General features: G+C 37.2%; 1 protein-coding gene across 1 annotated transcript; it reads right to left on the reverse strand.

Moving 5' to 3' along the window:
* Positions 1-4,698: 4,698 nt before the first annotated feature.
* LOC132095964 (elongation factor 2b-like) lies at positions 4,699-18,780 on the reverse strand. Its single transcript, XM_059501060.1, has 13 exons — positions 18,624-18,780; positions 17,366-17,580; positions 13,522-13,703; positions 12,426-12,637; positions 12,053-12,231; positions 11,475-11,580; positions 11,140-11,392; positions 10,869-11,064; positions 9,342-9,708; positions 8,902-9,255; positions 7,721-7,903; positions 7,506-7,638; positions 4,699-5,053 (listed from the first exon to the last, which is right to left on the reverse strand). The coding sequence occupies exons 1-13, from the start codon at positions 18,624-18,626 to the stop codon at positions 4,860-4,862; spliced, it is 2,577 nt and encodes an 858-aa protein (XP_059357043.1). The 5' UTR covers positions 18,627-18,780; the 3' UTR covers positions 4,699-4,859.
* Between the last annotated feature and the right edge of the window lie 1,653 nt (positions 18,781-20,433).

Genomic DNA, 20,433 nt, shown 5'->3' on the forward strand with positions numbered 1-20,433 from the left:
TGCGGGGGATTCTTGTAAATAGATGAGCTTCACACAGACATCTTCTAAGGCCCTGTCCAACACGGACACGGGTATTTTTATAACCGTGACTTTTTTTACGCGGTTCGGCCTTTCGTCCATATGAAAACGCAGTTTCAGGGCACCGAAACCGAACATTTTTGAAAACTACGGCCAGGGTGAGCATTTTCAGAAACGCCGGTTGCAGTGTTGTCGTGTGGACAGGATAACCGGTTCTGCGTCCGAAATCGCATACTGCGTACTGGGTACTACATTTGAATTTGAACGTACTACTCGACCGTTAGAAAAGTACGTTCTATATAGTATGAATGTGGGTAGTATGAATGGAATTCGGACGTACTACATCCGCCATGTTGACATTGTCACGTGACATATGTCGTCACAACAGCGCGTAAATTTAAAGAGCCCAATCTACTGAGCGAACATGATATAAAATCGGTGATGTTTTTCGTTATTCTTACCGCTTTCGTCTACGTTTTAACGTCGTTTGAATGAACAATTCAGATCATGCCTTCGTTGACAGCTTGTAAATCCTTTACTAAATATAAATTTAGCTTTTAATTTTCTACCTCAGAATAACAGCAGCTACATCTGTGAACAGAATGACAGCCTGATTTTATGTAAGGATATAAAGTAATTTATTGTAATAAATAAATACAAATAAAATTACACAAAAGAAACAAAAGGAACATAAATTAATTAATAAACTTAAAGAATGCTTAGACAAATACACACACACATATATACACAAATACATTATAGAAATATACACACAAACACACACACACACACACACATATATACACACATCACAATATATACATAAATACATACATAATATACAATATACACACACACATATACATATATATATATATATATATATATATATATATATATATATATATATATCAGCAAAAATGTGTAACCCATTGAAATTTTATTCTAAAAAACAAAAACTACATATTTACAGACTGTGAACAGCATCATACAGGCTGCTGTCAATGGCCTTCGACATCCAAGAGCTGCATAACATTGTGCACAGAATGAGCAGGTCAGTCATGGGGATTTTGAAGAGGCTGATTGCCTTCTCCACCACAGATGACAGGCAGTGGAAGCAGCTTTTCTTCTGGTAGCTGGCACAATAGATGGCTGTCACATACAAATTGAACCTCCAGCAAGTGAAGCCCAATGTTATTTCAACAGGAAGCGGTTTCATTCTGTTCAGTTGCAGATCGCCACCAGGGGAAGTACCTTGATATGTTTGTTGAGTGTCCCGGGTCTGTGTATGATGCCAGGTTGCTGAAGAACAGCTCTATTTACACTGGAGGCCTGTATCCACCTGCAGGAAAACACATCCTGGGAGATGGTGGGTATCCTTGTTTGAGTGCACACATCTGCCTCATCACTCCATACAGAGAGCCTGAACAGAATCCTGCACAGGTTTGATTCAACACCAATGATGCTCACGCACAGAACATTGTTGAGAGAGCCTTCAGGATGATGAAGACAAGCTGTGCTCCATCTTCTTCTTCTTCAAGGCCCTGGAAGTGAGTCCTGCCTTTGTGCCAGATGTTGTTGCATGCTGTGCAGTGCTCCACAACCTCCGTCTTCTGAATGAGGACATTGCGGATCCACAAATTGTAGAGGATCATGACGATGATACACTGGAACCTCAAAACACAGAAGCCAGCACAGGAGAGCATGTGTGTGACAATCTGAGCACAGCTGTGTCACACCAGATGACCGTGTGCAGCTCTTCAAGAGCAGGATTACCTGTAGGACAATTGAACAGGTTAAGACTCTGCAAATCACGTCATGTTCTCATAGTGCTATTGTTTAAGCTTCTGTAAGTTATGAAGGTAATTTTAAGACTGTCAAATCGAGATATACATATATTAGTTATTTAAGAAATATATATATATATATATATATATATATATATATATATATATATATATATATATATATATATATATATATATATATATATATTACTATAAAATCACATAAATATGTATAAATACACATGTAAATAGTTAAATTTAAACGTGTGTGTATTTATATATACACATAAATATATTACACTCATAACTGGGAATTAATATTACAGTTATTTGAAAATCTAGCAACATATCACATAACATATCATACCAACATATTTACAAGTTTAATTTTACAATTGTATTACTGTATCCCTGGGGTAAATTTTAGATTTCCACTGTTTTTCACTCATTTTTGATACCCAAATGTAAAGTCCTCATCTTGTACACATACAGTTACTGAACTGAAGCTGCTGAAGTTTATTTTCCTGACATTATTATAGAAACGTCTTAAGAAATTCCCTTTTGGTGTTGCTTTAAGCTCTATTATACTACTTTATGAAAATGTTAATGTGGTTTTGTCTGAAGCTTTGTGCTCTTATCCATGTAGAAATGAAAAATAAATAAATAAATAGAGAGAATGATTTTAAATGTGACTTGGTGTATGGGTATTTCTCTAAAGTGTGGCACCCATTCTCAAGACAACATTCTTCAGATGTTAAGATGTTGCTTGTTTAAAAAACAACTGGAAACTGCTGCAAAATCAGTGTGCACACAACTGCTACAAAAGATATTTGCTATTAAGCACTTTGCAACTGACAAAATAGCAACTGGAAATACCTGGAAATTCATATTATAATAAAAAAACAGCATAAATCATTGATGATCCTAACATAAATACATGTAAAGAGTGTGTGTAGTTAAGATTTAATTTAATTTATATACTTACTGAATTATGCTTTCCAGTGAGTAGGGTTTCATCAGTCTCTGTAACATCAGAACAGGATTTACACATTACTGATGATTTATGATCAAACTGAGGCACCTATTATGTTAAGTTAAGTTATCCAACAATTTTTATCAACACTAGTAAAATGTAAATTAACTCGTTAAATTCTTTTAACTTTATCTCATTAAATTACTTAACGAGCCGTCTGTAGAAAGCAGCATTAACAAGCTGATCGATAATGATTATTAAACATGTTTTTAAACTCAATTTACAAAATAGTCTCATCAGTTTACAATATGTAAAACTTTAACAAGTCAGTCGTTTACTTGGATTATGTTAAACAAGTAACGTTACACTTTAACCACAATGAACAGCGTTTACATCCATAAGGTACTTACACTTCAAAACAGCGGCGTCACGATTTTCCGTTATTTTCGAATATGAGTATGACGAGTCCTCTCCCGTGGCCTCATGGGATAGAGTAGTGCCCATCCTATGCATACTACGGAATTCGGGCGGAAGTAGTAGGCCATCCGGGTACATTTCGCCTACTGTTTTTCGAATACTAAGAATTCGGACATACTACTGGCTTCGCATACTGTTTTTCGCCTACTATATAGCATGGAAGTATGCGATTTCGGACGCGACCCGGGGTTTTTGCCTTGCGACGTCAGAGTGTGCGCCGTTATCCGCTGTGTTTGACGTCAGATTGTGCGCTGCTGACTGCTTCTGATTGGCCAAGTTGACTTTACAATTTGGGCTATATCGCCGCCTGCTGGTGTGGCATACTCTTGACAGCGCTTGATAGCATGTTTTGGCGTTTTCATGTGGACGGGATTTTTTTTTTAAACGCAGGAGGAAAAACTCCGGTTATAAACATACCCGTGTCCGTGTGGACTAGGCCTAACTTTCACAGTACTTACAGGTAACTTCAGACTGTCTTTGATCATACTGGAGCTGATCATTGTCTGAGCCTTTGCCATTCTGGTTATTCTTCGATCCATTTTGATGGTTGTCTTCCGTTTTCTTCTACGTCTCTCTGGTTTTGCTCTCCATTTTAAGGCATTGGAGATCATTTTAGCTGAAGAGCCTATAATATTTTGCACCTCTTTATAGGTTTTCCCCTCTCCAATCAACTTTTTAATCAAAGTACGCTGTTCTTCTGAACAATGTCTTGAATGACCCATTTTCCTCAGGCTTTCAAATGCATGTTCAAAATTGATGACCTCAGTGATTGAATGCCACACTGCTATTTTATTGAACACACCCCTTTCAACTAATTGCCCAATTGCACATCCTTAAGAGTGTTCATATCATGAATGATGGGTCGTTTGTTTTCTGAAAACCTACTGGTAACTTGTTTGTCATGTAGCAATAACAAATATACAAAAAAATATTCTGGTTAGTCACATTGTACTGCTATTATTTTGAACAATACTGTATATAGATTAAGTGACCATATCCTATTCATACATGCAGTTTTTTTCTTCTTCATTTTGGTTTTAGGACAACTTTGATGAAAGGTTTTGATCCACTTGAAATGGTGCCACCAAAATCGTCATGAAAAAAAAAAAAACTCAATGCGAATAAACTGCTCATTTACATAAATTAGAAATAAAGGCTTGATTTTTATCATTGTATTTTTCTAATAAAAATAAAACACTGATGTAATAAACAATTTTTTTTATATTGAGATACAATAGTTAGACAACATTGTATTTGATGTTACCATTTAAATAATGCATTGACAAATCTCACGTAATCACAAACAATTACTGAGCTCAAAAACTACATGAAATATTTGGACTTTAAGTTACAGCACTGGATCATTAGCACAGAAACCAAATAAGAAATATAAATTTGAAAACACAAATTCATGACTTGCAATGAAGCACCACACACAAGCAGGCCAGTGATTTTCCATTTTTATTTTCTTTATTAGATTTACATAATCCACTTGAATTTGCCGTCAGAATGTGATAAAGGTGTGGTGTTTGTGCCCTGTACAGTCCAGTCCCTCCGCTGAACTCTGAGGGGAGGAAGCGAGCGCAGAGGGAAGGAATGACCGTTTATAACTTGTCGAGGAAGTTGTCGAGTGCCGGGATGCCCTCCTTCAGGCCCTTGCGCTTGCGTGTCTCGGCCACGACCTGGAAGGGTTTAGTCGCGGGGTCTTTGGGGTCACCCTGCAGGATCTGCCAGTGATCGAACACACACTGAGGGAAGGCCTGACCGCCGGTGTTAGAGCGCAGGTCAGCGGTGAAACCTACACACACACACACACACACGAGAGGTTAAGAGACTGAACACAAACATACATGGTTTAATAGAGACTAGGACACTTGCATTAAGAACACAAAACTGCCTTAAACCCAGGAACTCAATACTAATAAAACTGACAACTATTGCGGTTACTGAACTGTGCAAAACAAAAAAGAAAAGTTTATATAATAATAAAAATCTAAAATTACAAATCATACAACAAGGTAGTGTTGTCACGGTACCAAAATTTCAGTATTCGGTACAGATACAAAAGCAAAACACAAAAATATGCTAATTAAAAAAATATTAAAATTAAAAAAACTATCACTAAAAATAAAACCAATGCCATTCTTTATACTTATTTACAATTGTGTTTCAAGTTCTTCTACAAGTTATATAATTATGAAAAACAGTAAACAAGTTTCACCAAAATTTAGTTTGTCTCTTAATTTATGAAATTTAAACATTTTATTTTTGGTAATTAAAGGGGATTTGCCATTAAAATTAAAACGGAAGAAATAGTGTGATTTATTTCTTTAAAAAATAGTTTTATTAATTTTTTCAACAGTAGTAGCAGTATCACATACATTTTACTAAATAGTAATATTTAGTAGCGCAATGCCTTTATGTAAAAATGAACTTTTAATGAATGCATATGTCATTTTAACTGAACTTAAGACTGGTGGTGATGCTTAAGATATTTTTGGTCATTGAGGGTTTCTGTAAAAAAAAATTGGTTCATATGAATTATTATTAAAAGATAATACTGCTACTAATTCTACTATCATACTAACAATATACAATGCACTTTGGATTGATGAGCTGCTGGGTTCATGAATATTAATCAAGTTGTCTGCGTTCGGTCAAACTGATTTGCTGAAATCAAAACAGGGACGGTACTAGATGAACGCCAGGCAATGAAATTGCCATTTGCGCATTAGCTCCGCCCACTACTGGAAAAACCGGCATATCATCTTGTTCGAAAAATATGAATTCTAAATGAATTGCATTATTTTGACAGGAGAAGACAACGAAGAATAGTTTACATGTAGCGTGTCGATTCAGCGTGGTAAGACTCTTGCTCTCTCTCTCTTTGCATGTGTGAGAAAGCGACGGTGAGTCGTGCGCCTTCACACTGAGTTTACAGAGCGTCAAATACAGGTGCGCTGTGCGTCCATTGACATGAATTGAAAAGTTCAGATCGCTTGATGGAGAGAGAACCTTGAAGCTCAGATGCTGAAATTAATGCAAGCGTCATGCGCTTCGGTCTATGTAGTAAACAAATCCGCACGTCTCTGTCATTCATTAATTCACACAGAGACGCGCAGAACACGGATTCATTTTTCAAACAACTTTTGCAGCTTAACATTTACAGATACTGGTCCATACAGAGATTTGATTTGATTAATTTATGCTAACTTTGACAAATTCCGTGCCTGTCCATATTAAGATGCAAGTTTCATTTTCATGACTGGATTTTGAGATTCCGTCTGAGTTTTCTGCTTCGCGGATATCATAGCGCTGTATGCGCCAAGAACCGGGTTGACCGGGTCCAGGGTACCACCGGTACTTAAAGAAACCTGGTACCGTCACATTTACATTTTTTTTAGTACCGACTTGGTACCGAAGTACCGGGTCTTTTGACAACACTAGAACAAGGTTTAACAAAGAAATATTATACTACTTAAAAAAAAAAGTTGAGTTGACAAACGAGTCATTAGAAGAATAGATCGGTTTTAACTTAAGAACAGAGCATGTCATCTGAAATGTTCAGGTCTTTCTTCAGTCGCAAAGAAATTAAAGTTTGAGGAAAACATTACATGATTGTTTCCATATAGTGGACTTCATTGTTTTCCCTCAAACTTAATTTCTTTGCGACTGAAGAAAGACCTGAACAATTCAGATGACATGCTCTGTTCTTAAGTTAGAACAGATCTATTCTTCTAACGACTCGTTTGTCAACTCGAGTCCGATTCATTTATAAAGAGCTTTATTCCAAAGTCATTATTTCATGGCGTGGGCAAGTAAATTATCAACAACAAAAAAATAAATATTATGGAAGTTGAATTATGCTTTAAGAACATTATTTTCGATAAAAGTGAACTTTTAGTAGATTAATCCCATCTGTGACCCTGGATCACAAACACAGTCTTAAGTCACTGGGGTGTATTTGTAGAAATAGCCAACATTGCATTGTATGGGTCAGAATGATAGATGTCTTATGCCAAAAATCATTAGGATATCAAGTAAAGATCATGTTCCATTAAGATATTTAGTAAATTTCCTACCATAAATATATCAAAACTTAATTTTTGATTCGTAATATGCATTGCTAAGAATTTCATTTGAACAACGTTAAAGATGCTTTTCTTCAATATTCAGATTTTTTTGCACCCTCAGATTCCAGATTTTCAAATAGTTGCATCTCAGACAATGTGATGAAGACTGATACTAACCGAAAGACTCGTTGACGGGCAGAAAGGCCTTAACGATGAACATAGGTGTTCCCATGACCTGAGACTCCTCGAAGACGTGTCCTCTCTTCCTGTTCAACACGCCGTAGATGCCTCCGACCACCTGCTCCGGACACTGGGAGAGAAAGAGAGACGCAGGTGAGAGACGCTCGTATGATAGAGAGGAGGAGTCACACGAGAGGAACGAGGAGTCTCACCTGGATCTCCACCAGGTACACGGGCTCCATGAGTCGGGGCTCGGCCGTCAGCTGGCAGGCGTACAGCACCCTGCGGGCCGTGGGGATGATCTGACCTCCGCCGCGGTGGATGGCATCTGTGTGGAGGGTCACGTCGTGGACGTCGAAGCGGACGGCACGCATGTTCTCTTCACACAGCACACCCTGAGCACAGAAACACAACCATGAGGACTGAAGAGACTCAACACTGATTCAACATCCAACCAGCAATACAAACTCAACTTTGGGTTTTGAAGCGTATGACAATTTAGTAAATGCAACCGATAAAGTTATCTATAGTGTAATAATTTAGAATTTTATAGTACAATAAAATGTATTGCACTAATTTACATATCACACTTTTTTAATGTAAAATCTTTTTCTATTTCTAACTGTTTTTAAATGAGTCAATTTTTAAATAATTTTCAAAGTTTTAAAATCGCTTGATTTATTTTTGTTATTTTTCTATGGTTTCTATGGTTCTACTTTAATGTAAAGCACTTTGAATTACCATTGTGTACGAAATGTGCTATATAAATAAACTTGCCTTGATAAAATAAAAAACAGATTAGTAAAATATAAGCATAAAAAAAGGTAAAAGTATTGTTTGTAGTTAAAAGCATCAATAGCAAAAAATTTATAATACAATAAATGTATATATTTTCAATTCATATTTACTGATCTGTATTTAAGAATCAAAAAAAAAGGCAAAAAATAAAAATTGGTTTGTATTTTTATAGCAAAAATGTAATGCAACAATTTTTTTTAATGATTTGTATCGTTTTAATTGCATTTATTCTTAAAGCAAAAATAACTTATTTGTGTTACTGGTAATATAATATATATATATATATATCTAAAAGCATTCAAATAAATTCATAATATAAACACTATTACAACTAATTTCTATTGGTCTGCATTTAAAAATTAAATACACTAATAAAACAAGTTTAACAGTTAAATTTATAATACAACCAGCTCCAACTTTCTCAAGTCTCAATGTGATATTGTAGATTTGAACTTTGTCCTGTGGAGGTCTCAGATATTAGTGGTAGGTGTGATCCATCACTTCTTCAGAGTGGTGCATGATTTCTCCTCACAGACCAGTAGGACATCAAGAGCACAGCTAGTAAACCAAACCCTGTTTTACCAGAACGTCTCACCTCTTTAGTGGCCCACTGGAAGCCAGCCACGACGCTGTCCTTGATCTCGTTCAGGTACTGCACTCCTTTGGTCACATCCACCAGGAGGTTGGGTCCGGTTCCGTCAGGGCCGAAGCACCAGATCTTACGGGCCTCGGTGACCTCCCACTCGTATTTGTCGGCCAGGTAGCGTGCTCGAGCCTTGAGCTCCTGACGGGATGTCACGTCGCCCTTGTCGATGTCTTCGGCGAGACCGTCGGGGAACGGCCTGGCCTTCATGTACAGACGGTTGTGTTTGTTAGGAGACTTGGACAAACACATCTGGTCTGATTCTTCGCTGACCGTCTCCCTGTAGGACACGACGGGGTCCGATTTCTGTAGGAGAACCAGACACACGGGTCACATCATACATCAACTAAAACAAGGGGAAAACAAATCAGTCCCTACAATGATGCACAGACCTTCAGCGGGATGCAAGCGTGGTCCTCCTCCAGATCTTTAAGGCAGATTTCTAGATGCAGTTCTCCAGCGCCGGCGATGATGTGCTCTCCGGACTCCTCGATGATGCACTGCACCATGGGGTCAGACTTGGCCAGGCGTTTGAGTCCCTCCACCAGTTTGGGAAGGTCAGCGGGGTTCTTGGCCTCCACTGCTACTCTGACCACAGGGCTGACGCTGAACTTCATCACACGCATGTTGTGGGCATGCTCGAAAGTTGAGATGGTCCCCGTCTTCACCAAAAACTGGTCCACGCCAACCAGACCCACGATGTTACCACATGGCACATCCTCGATGGGCTCCACATAACGGCCCATCATCAAAATGGTCCTGGAATAGAGGAGCGTTATGCATCAGAAAAGTAGTGCACATTTTTGTGTCCTGGTTTTAAACATGTTAACTTTTTCTTTGCCACTGACGAGTTCTCGTCTTTTACAAGAAAACACTTCCCTGCCAAAGATGAGCTTCCACTGTTATACACTTGGGGGCGCTATTACATGTTTACACACAATTATGTATTTTTTAAAGCCTACCTTTATTCAAGTGTTACAAAAGAATGCTTTAAGATAGAATGAACAGATTGTTAGAAAAAAGTAGAAGTTCTGATATTTGCATATTTAAATATTCATACAACAAAATATACTGGAGACCATCAAATTAGAGTAAAAATCATAGGCAACATTTTTTGGAAATGTTGTCAGGGAAATAAATTACATTACTAATGAACTTTGGCAACCAGAAATGAATTTTGCCATGACAAAACAATCAAAAATAATAATTTATATTTGAAGAGATCTTTTAGCCTGTGCCGTTTTTAAGAGATGCATGAACAAACATCACTAAACATTATTGGTAGCGAACCTAACTAGACAAAGTCTGTCAATTATATACATGCACACTTTAATAAATGTGGTCTTTATGCTTTAATGTTGCATTATTGTCCGAGTTTAATTTATATTTCACCAACAAATGGGAGTAGAAATAACTAACAACTGCCTTGTGTAATTTAAGTATTTCTAAAAACAAGGTGGTCTTGATGGTTAACTTCAATGCATTAAAAGAACAATGTTTTTACTGCATTTATTGTCCTTTGTTAATGTTTGTCAGGTCAATTTTTACATTTATCTTTCTTACGCTAATGCTTTTGTTAATGCACAAGGCCCATTTGCTTTATTATTTTTTGCACCCGTTCTAATTTCTAATAAAATAAAACTATTATGGCTTATTAATAAGGTAATTAATATTAATAAAGAGTTGAGAAAATGCAAAGTTGCTAGGTGCTTTTACTTTGGAAACTCCACAAAAACTCATTTTTGTAAATTTGCTCATCGTGACTCATTTTGTCAGCACAGGTTACATGAAGACAGCCATGTGCAATTAAAATAGCACTCCTAAAGTGCTGGTTAAATACAAACTAATACTACTATTTTGGGCTAAATGAAGTAATTTCAGTGCATCTCTAGTGTTAATGAGTCAGGAGCGCTGCACACCTCTGGATGGGTTTCAGGTAAAGATCCTCTTTCTTCCCAGGGCTGAAGTTTGGTCCCATGATTCGCACTTTCTGCCCAGTGGACACGATGCCAGAAAACACACGGCCGAAAGCGTAGAAACGACCCTTATCTGTGGTCGGCACCATCTTTGAGATGTACATCATGAGGGGAGCTTTAGGGTCACAGTTCTTGATACCTGTGCAGAACACAAGACAACAGTCAGACTCTTCAAATACAGCAAAGTAGACGCAAGAACATGAGTGCATCGTACCCATAGCAGCTTCATCATCTCCAGGCCCTTCGTAAAGCAGCTCGCAGCGATATCTCTGGGCCGTGACAGGAGACGGCAGGTGGATGGTGATCATCTGAAGCAGAGCTTCTCCGGCGGGCAGCCAGCGACGCATCACAGCCTTCAGCAGCGGCTTGCCTTCCTTATCCTTGTCCTCGGTGTCCAGCTTGATGTCCAGCTTCTCGATCAGCTTGGCGGCTTCGTCCTTCTTGAAGTTCATGATGGCATCGAACACCTAGAGATGGAGGAAGTGAGGTGTGATCACCGGTGGATCAGAAGGAGACCTGCACTAGTGTTTGAGGCTGAAGATGGGGTACCTTGAAGATGGGGTCCAGGATGAGCTGGGCGAAGGTGCGGGGCAGTTTCTTTCCATCGGGGCCATTGGCAGACTTGCTGAATTTACCGGTGGCTGGGTCAAAATACCTGCACGAGCAGCCGAGAATGAGTAATAGCTGACAGATAGCTTTCTGTTATTTACACTACTGTTCATGCAGATGTATATAGTGCAAGTCAAATAACCTTCAGACAACAGATCAACCTATAAAAGCCTTCGTATGCATACTTTTATTCATTAAAAGTGCATTAAATTGATCGAAAGTAAACTTATTTCAAATAAAATGACCCTTGCCCCCATTAAAGGAATCTTTAAAAAAACAAATATGCATGACGGTTTACAAAAAAAAAAAAAAAGTTTATATAACCGTTTAAGATAATGAGAAATGTTTCTTGAAGCATTAAATATGGTTTCTGAAGATCATGTGACACTGAAGACTGGAGTAATGATGCTGAAAATACAGCTGTATCAACAAACACTTGGTGAGCAGAAGAGATTTAAATTACTAATAATGCACAAAGGAGCTTCATGTTTACACTTGTTTATGGATCTGAATCTCACCTGTCACCCCAGAGCTTCTTCATCATGTCCTCCACTTTCTTACAGCGTTCAACTGGGCTCAGCTGACCTTCGCCTTTAGAAGCAAACTTGGCCACGTACATCTCCGCAAACTGCTTCAGAGTGAAAGCCCAGCCGTGAAGACCGGATCCAAAACCCACAGTACCGATTACTGGGTCGATCTGAGAGAAAGAGAGGAGCACAAGCTAAAGGAACTGATATCATGACGGTTACAGCTCACTAATAGATCAGCACAGGTCTCAGATATTCTGGTTAGTTGCTCATCAGCTCATCAGAGTGGTGCATGGTTTCTCCTCACAGACCACACGGTGCATTTAAACACTTCATCTATTACTGAATGAGAGCGTGTTCTCACCATGATGTTTCCCATTGGTCCACCCTCGTCCTCTCCGTAGGTGGAGATGATGACGTTGACGTTCTCCACGATGCGCTGGAAGGTTTGGTACAGCTCCTCGGGTTCCAGCTGCAGCTCCAGCAGGGCACGGTCCATCTTATTCATCATCAGCACGGGCTTAATGCGCTCGGCGATGGCCTGTCTCAGCACCGTCTCGGTCTGCACACACACACCTGAGCAGGAGACACATTTAACATGCTGTGAGCTGAAGGTGACAAAACTTGAGCACATTCTCTTCACATAAACCCGGACTACTGCAGGCATCATGAAGTTCAATTTAATAAAAAGGAGAAACAGTCATTTAAAGCTAGTGAGTTCATGATTAAAGCATAATCAAATAGTGCAAAATGATCTTTAAATAAGCTTTCTTCATTTTGCATCTCAATTAAATGGTTCTTAAATCAAGAATGATTAAATTTCTATACTGGGAAACAAGACAAAAACACAGTAAAATCATAATCAACTTCATGAATTGCTTAAATTTAAAATTCATTGTCAATAGCTTAACTCATTTGCAAACTAATATGGAAATAGTTTTTATGCATTGCTGTTCTTCATCTTTTTCTGACTTGCTTTACAGTTCAAATGTATAAAGACTCAAGATGCAAAGTCATGAATATAAAACGTGTTTTCAGATTATGAAAATGGATGGCCAATAATACATTTTATGGGTTAAAATGATCCATTTTTCTTTAATGCCAAAAGTAATTAGGATATTAAGTAAAGATCATATTCTATAAATATTTTTTGTAAATGTCCTACTGTAATTATATCAAAACTTAATTTTTGATTAGTAATATGCATTGCTAAAAACTTCATTTTGAACAACTTGATTTCTCAATATTTAGATTTTTTTTCCCTGCATCCTCAGATTCCAGATTTTCAAATAGTTGTATCTCAGACAAATATTGTGCTCCTAACAAACCATACAGCAATGGAAAGCTTATTTATATTTATAAACTTTGGGTACAATTTAAAATTGTTAATTTGACTTCAGACCAATAGACAACACTTCGATGTATAACCCTAGTAAAAAATAATAATAAAAGAGGTTTACCAGAGACACAGTCCACCACAACCAGAGCTCCATCGGTGACACGCAGAGCAGCTGTGACCTCGGAGGAGAAGTCCACGTGGCCAGGAGAGTCAATCAGGTTAATGAGGAAACCAGATCCATCCTTGCACTGCTTAATGAAGGCCAGGTCGTTATCAGCCAGCTCGTAGTACATGGAGATAGCACTGAGAAACAGCCACGGCAGGGAAATCAACAACTAACTCTTCGTACAGCACACACTCCACTTTGTTCTAGTGAGCAGGTCATAGATGATTGGCTGTTTTGGCCTACTATGAATGTTATGTTAGTTACAACTAAATATATTTTTCTATGAACAATAAAGAAAACGAACAAGATAGTGTTGTCACGGTACCAAAATTTCAGTATTCGGTACAGATACCAGTGAAAATCCACGGTTCTCGGTACCAATGCAAAACACAAAAATATTCTAATAAAAAAAAAAAAACACTTTTTATTTCTAAAAATAAAACCAATGCCATTCTTTATACTTATTTACAATTATGTTTAAAGTTTTTCTTTTTTTTGATAAATGTCTGAAATGTACCGTAATTTCCGGACTATTGAGCGCACCTGAATATAAGCCGCACCCACTGAATTTTTAAAAAAATCATTATTTTGAACATAAATAAGCCGCACATGTCTATAAGCCACAGGTGCCTACCGGTACATTGAAACAAATGAAATGAACTTTACACAGGCTTTAACGAAACACGGCTTGTAAGAAAAATAAACTGGCTTTAGCCAAAACCGGCTTGTCACAAAAAAAAAAAAAAAAAAAAAAAACTTTGCAGTAAACAGTAGCCTACCAAGAAAGTCATTGGTCACTATCTTCCTCCTCCTGTGCACTGAAACCACTGAAGTCATCTCCTTCGGTGTCGGAGTTGAATAGCCTCAGAATTGCTTCATCTGACATTGGATCGTTTTCATTGTCGCTCTCGTCACTTTCATCCGGAGGCAAATCCCCCGCTGAGCCCTCTTCAACACGCAACAGTCCAGCCATTCGAAACCCGCTGATGATAGTGGATTTTTTGACAATGCTCCACGCTGTAAGGATCCACTGGCAGACTTGACCATAAGTTGCAGTTCGCATGCGGCCCGTTTTAGTGAAGGATTTCTCCCCACTTGTCATCCAAGCCTCCCACTGAACACGGAGCACCACCTTGAATGCACGATTTACACTGATGTTGAGTGGCTGCAAATACTTTGTTGTGCCTCCAGGAATCACAGCTGGAATTGAGTTTGTTCTCTTGATGGCTTCTTTCACCGAATCGGTTATGTGGGCCCTCATGCTGTCCAAAACGAGCAATGCCTTGTTCCTGTGAAAGAATCCTCCCGGTTGCTTGCCGTAACACTCTGTATGCCATTCATGCATTAGGCTTTCCGTCATCCATCTTTTCTTGTTGACTTTCACAACAATTCCTCTCGGGAATTATTCTTTCGGCATCGTCGTGCGTTTAAAAATCACCATCGGTGGAAGCTTTTCTCCCGATGCCGTGCAGCTCAGAACACAGGTGAAATTTGTTTTTCATGCCCAATTGTTTTCAGCGTGACGGATGATTCGCCTTTCCTGTTGACAGTCCGAGTGAGAGGCAGGTCAAACGTCAGAGGAACCTCATCCATATTTATGATGTCGTGCGGGCCGATGGAATGCTCCGCTATCTTTGCATCAGTGAATTTGCGGAAGTTTGAAACTTTTTCCTCGTAGTCGGGAGGGAGCTGCTGACATAGACTCGTCTGTACCCTGATGGACAGGCCTTTAAGTCTCATAAATCTGAGACACCACGATGGTCCACCTCTAAAATCCTCAAACTTCATTGCGGTGGCGATTGTTTTGGCTTTCAGTCAGATCTGCACAGTTGAAACACCTCGGCCGTCTGCTCTCTGTGTGTTGACCCAGTCTTCGAGCTCATTTTCTAGTTCGGGCCATCTGCTTTTCTTCCCCCTGAAAGCTTTAGTTGTCTTTTTGCACTGAGTCAATTCCTCACGCTGCTGTTTCCAACGTCTTATCATCGACTCCTTAAGACCAAGCTCCCGTGCAGCAGCTCCATTTCCTTTTCCAACAGCCAGATCAATCGCCTTCAACTTGAAAGCTGCATCATATGCATTTCTCCGTGTCTTTGCCATGATGAGGGTGACAAAATGACTACCGTAATCAGAATGATGGGAAGTTTGAGCGCGCTCGATTTAATCTAAATAGTAAACAAAAAAAGTTGTTTAACCTTAACCCGTTCGGCAATTTCATTGGTCTAATGAAAGCTTCATTTCGCCAAAAAACTGAGCACGTCACAGAATGTGTTTAAAAAAAAAACTAAAAAAATTGAAAGCGGGAAAAATCCATATATTAGCTGCGTTGTTGTTTAAGCCGCGAGGTTCAAAGCGTGGGAAAGAAGTTGCGGCTTATAGTCCGGAAATTACGGTAAATAAAGGGGATTTTCTATTAAAATTTAAACATGGAAGAAATAGTGTGATTTATTTCTTAAAAAAAAAAAAACGGTAGTAGCAGTATCACATACATTCTACTAAATAATAGTAATATTTGTAGCACAATGCCTTTATGTAAAAAAAACTTTTATTTTGACTGGTTTTACTCAAATTAAATGATAAAATGCTTGTGAAGTGACTCGGAACAGTTCTGGTGATGTTGTTTATGTATTTATGCTGAAATTACTGCAAGCGTCACGCGCTTCAGTCTATGTAGTAAACAAACCCGCAGGTCTCTGCCATTCATTTACACAGACGCGCAGAACATGCAGGATTCACATTTCAACCAACTTTTGCGGCTTAACATTTACATCTACTGGTCCATACAGAGATTTGATTTACTTAATTTATGCTAACTTTGACAAATTCCGTGCCTGTCCATATTAAGATGCAAGTTTCATTTTCATGATTGGATTTTGAGATTCCGTCTGAGTTTTCCGCTTCGCGGATATCATAGCGCTGTATGCGCCAAGAACCGAGTTGACCGGGTCCATGGTACAACCGGTACTTAAAGAAACCTGGTACCGTCACATTTTCATTTTTTTAGTACCGACTTGGTACCGAAGTACCGGGTCTTTTGACAACACTAGAACAAGACAATGCATAGTAAATAACTTTTTGCACTCTGTCCTTCACTACAAGCACTCAAAACATTTTAGTTTTATTATTTATGAACATGGAACCTCAAATCCACGACCTCCTGGTTTTACCTTATGCAATGCTAAACTATCTAAACTTTCATTCAGGTGGATTATAAATGACATGTTTGTTTTGCAATACATTGTTCCACCCCTAACAAAATCCTCTTAAGTGTATGAAATTATGAATCAACACTATGAAGCACTGAAAAAGCACACACCCTACCGAACATCATTTATATGCATGTATTATAATGATTATAATCCATTTAACTGCATTTTTATTTTATTTTACAGGATTGCCATTTTAACTGCCAGATATTCCCAGATTTAGTCATGCATGATGTTTATTTCATTTACAGATTTACAATTTTAAAAATTAAAGTTTGTTATACCACATACATGATGTTACATCTATTTAATTGCAATTTCAATGGCTTGCAAATTTAAAACAGCCTGATATTTCCAGATACGGTAATGCATGATAAATATTATTCCTATCAGACTTGAAACTTTGAAAATCCCAAAGTTAGTCACATGCGATATTCTATTTAATACTATATTTCTAAGTTTAGTCGAACAGGAAATGTTAACATCATCCATTAAATTGCATTTTACTCAGACTCGTTTATAAAATTGCCTGATATTTCCAGGTTTAGTTGTGCATGATAATGTTTATATATACATTTTATTTGCAGGCTTCTTACGTGGATTTGATGGTGATGCAGCGCTCTTGTTCATCTTTGCGCGTGTCAGTGAAGCGGGTCTCTCCGGCGCGGGCCGAAGCGATGATTCCAGCCTTAGACACCAGAGAGTCGGTCAGTGTAGATTTCCCATGATCCACGTGCGCAATCACGGACATGTTTCGGATGTTGGACTTCTTGTCCATGATGGCACGGATCTGGTCGACTGTGAAGTTCACCTGGAAGAGACACATTTGACATCAAAACTCAAGTTAAAAGTATTTCTTGACAAACCTCTTAGGATTTCTAGGTTAATTTCTTCCATATACAAAGCAAATTAAACATTTTGAAGTAGATATCAAATGTGAAATTTATATTAAACATGAATAGTGTTGGGAAGGCTAACTGGAAATGTAATAGGCTACAGATTATATAAAATTTAATAGTAAGCATTTCAATTACTTTATTAAAGTAACTGATTTCATATTTAATAATTTTGAAACATTTAAAGCATGCAAAGGGTTAAATTTGAAATACTTTAAATTAAGACTAATTGAGTTTGTGCTTTTTTTAATTTTTATTTTTGGCGCGCCGTTAAAAACAATGGCTTTTACTCAAAGGTACGTTACCAGCTTAGATATTCAACACTAGCGATCATATCACGGTCTACCGGAAGCCATTGCGCAAACAAAAGATGGCCATGTGCGTGATGTGTCCAAGCTGATAGACCGCACGTGTGGGAACGACAGTAACACGTGACCGCTGTGAGCCGGCGTTAACACACCCGACACCTGCCGTTAAACAGACCGGCGAGGTGACTAAAACCGCACCCAGTCCGTCACAAACATAAGAACTAGTACTGGAATCAAAATATCAGGATATGTAGTTAAAAAAAAAAAAAAAAAGCTATTAGAGAATTTTCTCGAGCGTGCAATTCTTTTCACGATACGTGGCACTGTTAGCTAACATGCTAACCAGGCCCATGCTGACAAACAAACCAAACGACTCAAAGCTACCCATTAATGATATGGTTAGAGTTGCACTCGATGAACATTTAATAAACGAGACATAATGTAGTCAGAAACAGCGATAAATCATTTGAGAAGGATTAAAAAAAAGAAAACAGCCGCTGCCATTTTTGTTTTGTGGTGAACGTAAAGCCGGCCTTTTCCCGCGCGTGTATTTCACCGAAAATCCCGTTAAACGCACAAATACTGTATCAGATATTAAAGTCTGCTCGCTGCATATCTGTATAGAATTAAATAATATCTATGATACGTACCATTGTGGCAGATGTTTCAGGATTCACTCAGCACTGATATTAAACAGAGAGCGCGCTGCCTTCCGCTGGCGGGGAGAGGCAGGGTAGAAGAACGCGTCATCACGCAGCGCGCGCTTATATTCAGGCGACGCTTTCAGCCTAGCGTCATGACGCACGCACGCTACGCTGTTACCTTCGGCTGAAAAATACAGCTCCCCCTGGCGTCAAACAAGAGCAAAATATGACGTAACTGATTGTGTGTGTGTGTGTGTGTGTATATATATATATATATATATATATATATATATATATATATATATAAATTCAATAAATATTTTATATATAAATACAATATTTTCTTAGATATATATTCAATTATTTATGTGTGTGTTTATATATGCATATTAAATATACACAGGACACACAATACTTTTGTTTTGGATGCGATTCATGTCAATTAATTATTTGACTGCACAAATAAATAAATAGAAAATTGATTTTCTAATAGTTAACTAACTAAATAAATATTTACATCAATGCTCATTTAAATTACTAAATGGGACATTAATTGTATAATATTTAAGTAATTGTATAAAAATGAAATAAGAAAGAAAGAAATAGTCACATATTAATAAAGTGTGGCATTATATAATATTTAAGTAAGCAACTGAATAAGTAAATAATTAAGTAGACAAATGCATGCACATGTAAACGTTTAAATAAGACAAAATTTTGGTAAAAAAATAGAATAACTAAGTAAATAAATAAATAAATAAATAAGACACACACATACACATAAAATGGTCAAATATGAAATTATTTATGTAATATTTAGGTTAAAAAAAGTAAATAACATATCCATACACATAAAATGCTTAAATAGGAAATTAATTGTCTAAGACTTGCGTAAATAACTAGCTAAATAAATAAATAGTCACATCATTGCTCATATAAATTATTAAATGGGACATTAATTGTATAATAATTCAGTAAATGACAGTATAAATTATTCAATAAATAAATCGTCACATCCAAGCACATATAAATAAAGTGGGGCATTGAATAATATTGAATCAAGCAACAGAACAAGTAAATAAGGAAGCAGTCAAATACATGCTCATATAAATTCTTAAATAGAGCATTTTAGTTTAGAGTTGCATAATATTTATGTAAATAACAGAATAAATAAACAGTTACATCCATGCAAATATAAATGATTAAATAGGACATCACCTGTTAAATTGCAATAAATAAATAATTTTATTATAAATTTGAATCATTTAACCTTTTTTGGGGGGGGGTTACCAATTGCAACACATTATTGTTTAGAGTTTTAAAAAGTAGAATTTTTAGGTTAAGGTTGGGTTTTTGTAAATTTTTTTCGAAAAGTGTTAGTGTACATTAATAATTATTCAGAATAAATGTAAATATATACCCAAATTAGCCTCAAGGTACTTTAAATAAACATTAATTTGTGGAATTTCAGTTAAATCAGTTGCATACGATTTTTTTTTTTTTAAGATATGAAAAATGTTTTGTCTATACATACGTATATGAAGCGGAACCTATTTTCTCTCGCGATTCTCACCCGAGCCACATTAAAGAAAAAGCAACGCTTTAATTTTTTTTTTTTTTTTTTTTTTATTGCCATATTTATAGAACATTAACAAAAAAGGCATTCGTAGTTTCAGATTTACAAACAAACCTGAGCGTACATACAGATATTACATTACAATATACATATTCTCATCAGCAGGCAAGTAAAAATTGAAGCCAAGGTGCAAAAAAAAAAATAAAAAAAAAAAAAAAAAAATAAATAAATAATAATAAT

Source organism: Carassius carassius, chromosome 20, assembly GCF_963082965.1.
Source record: "Carassius carassius chromosome 20, fCarCar2.1, whole genome shotgun sequence".
In the NCBI taxonomy this organism is placed as follows: domain Eukaryota; kingdom Metazoa; phylum Chordata; class Actinopteri; order Cypriniformes; family Cyprinidae; genus Carassius; species Carassius carassius.

Excerpts from the sequence above, each read along its gene's own strand:
- LOC132095964 (XM_059501060.1), bottom strand. Across the intron at positions 11,393-11,474 it reads TCCTGGACCCCATCTTCAAG|GTGTTCGATGCCATCATGAA; the intron begins GTACCCCATCTT and ends CTCCATCTCTAG. Across the intron at positions 7,639-7,720 it reads TGTACCTGGTGGAGATCCAG|TGTCCGGAGCAGGTGGTCGG; the intron begins GTGAGACTCCTC and ends TTTCTCTCCCAG.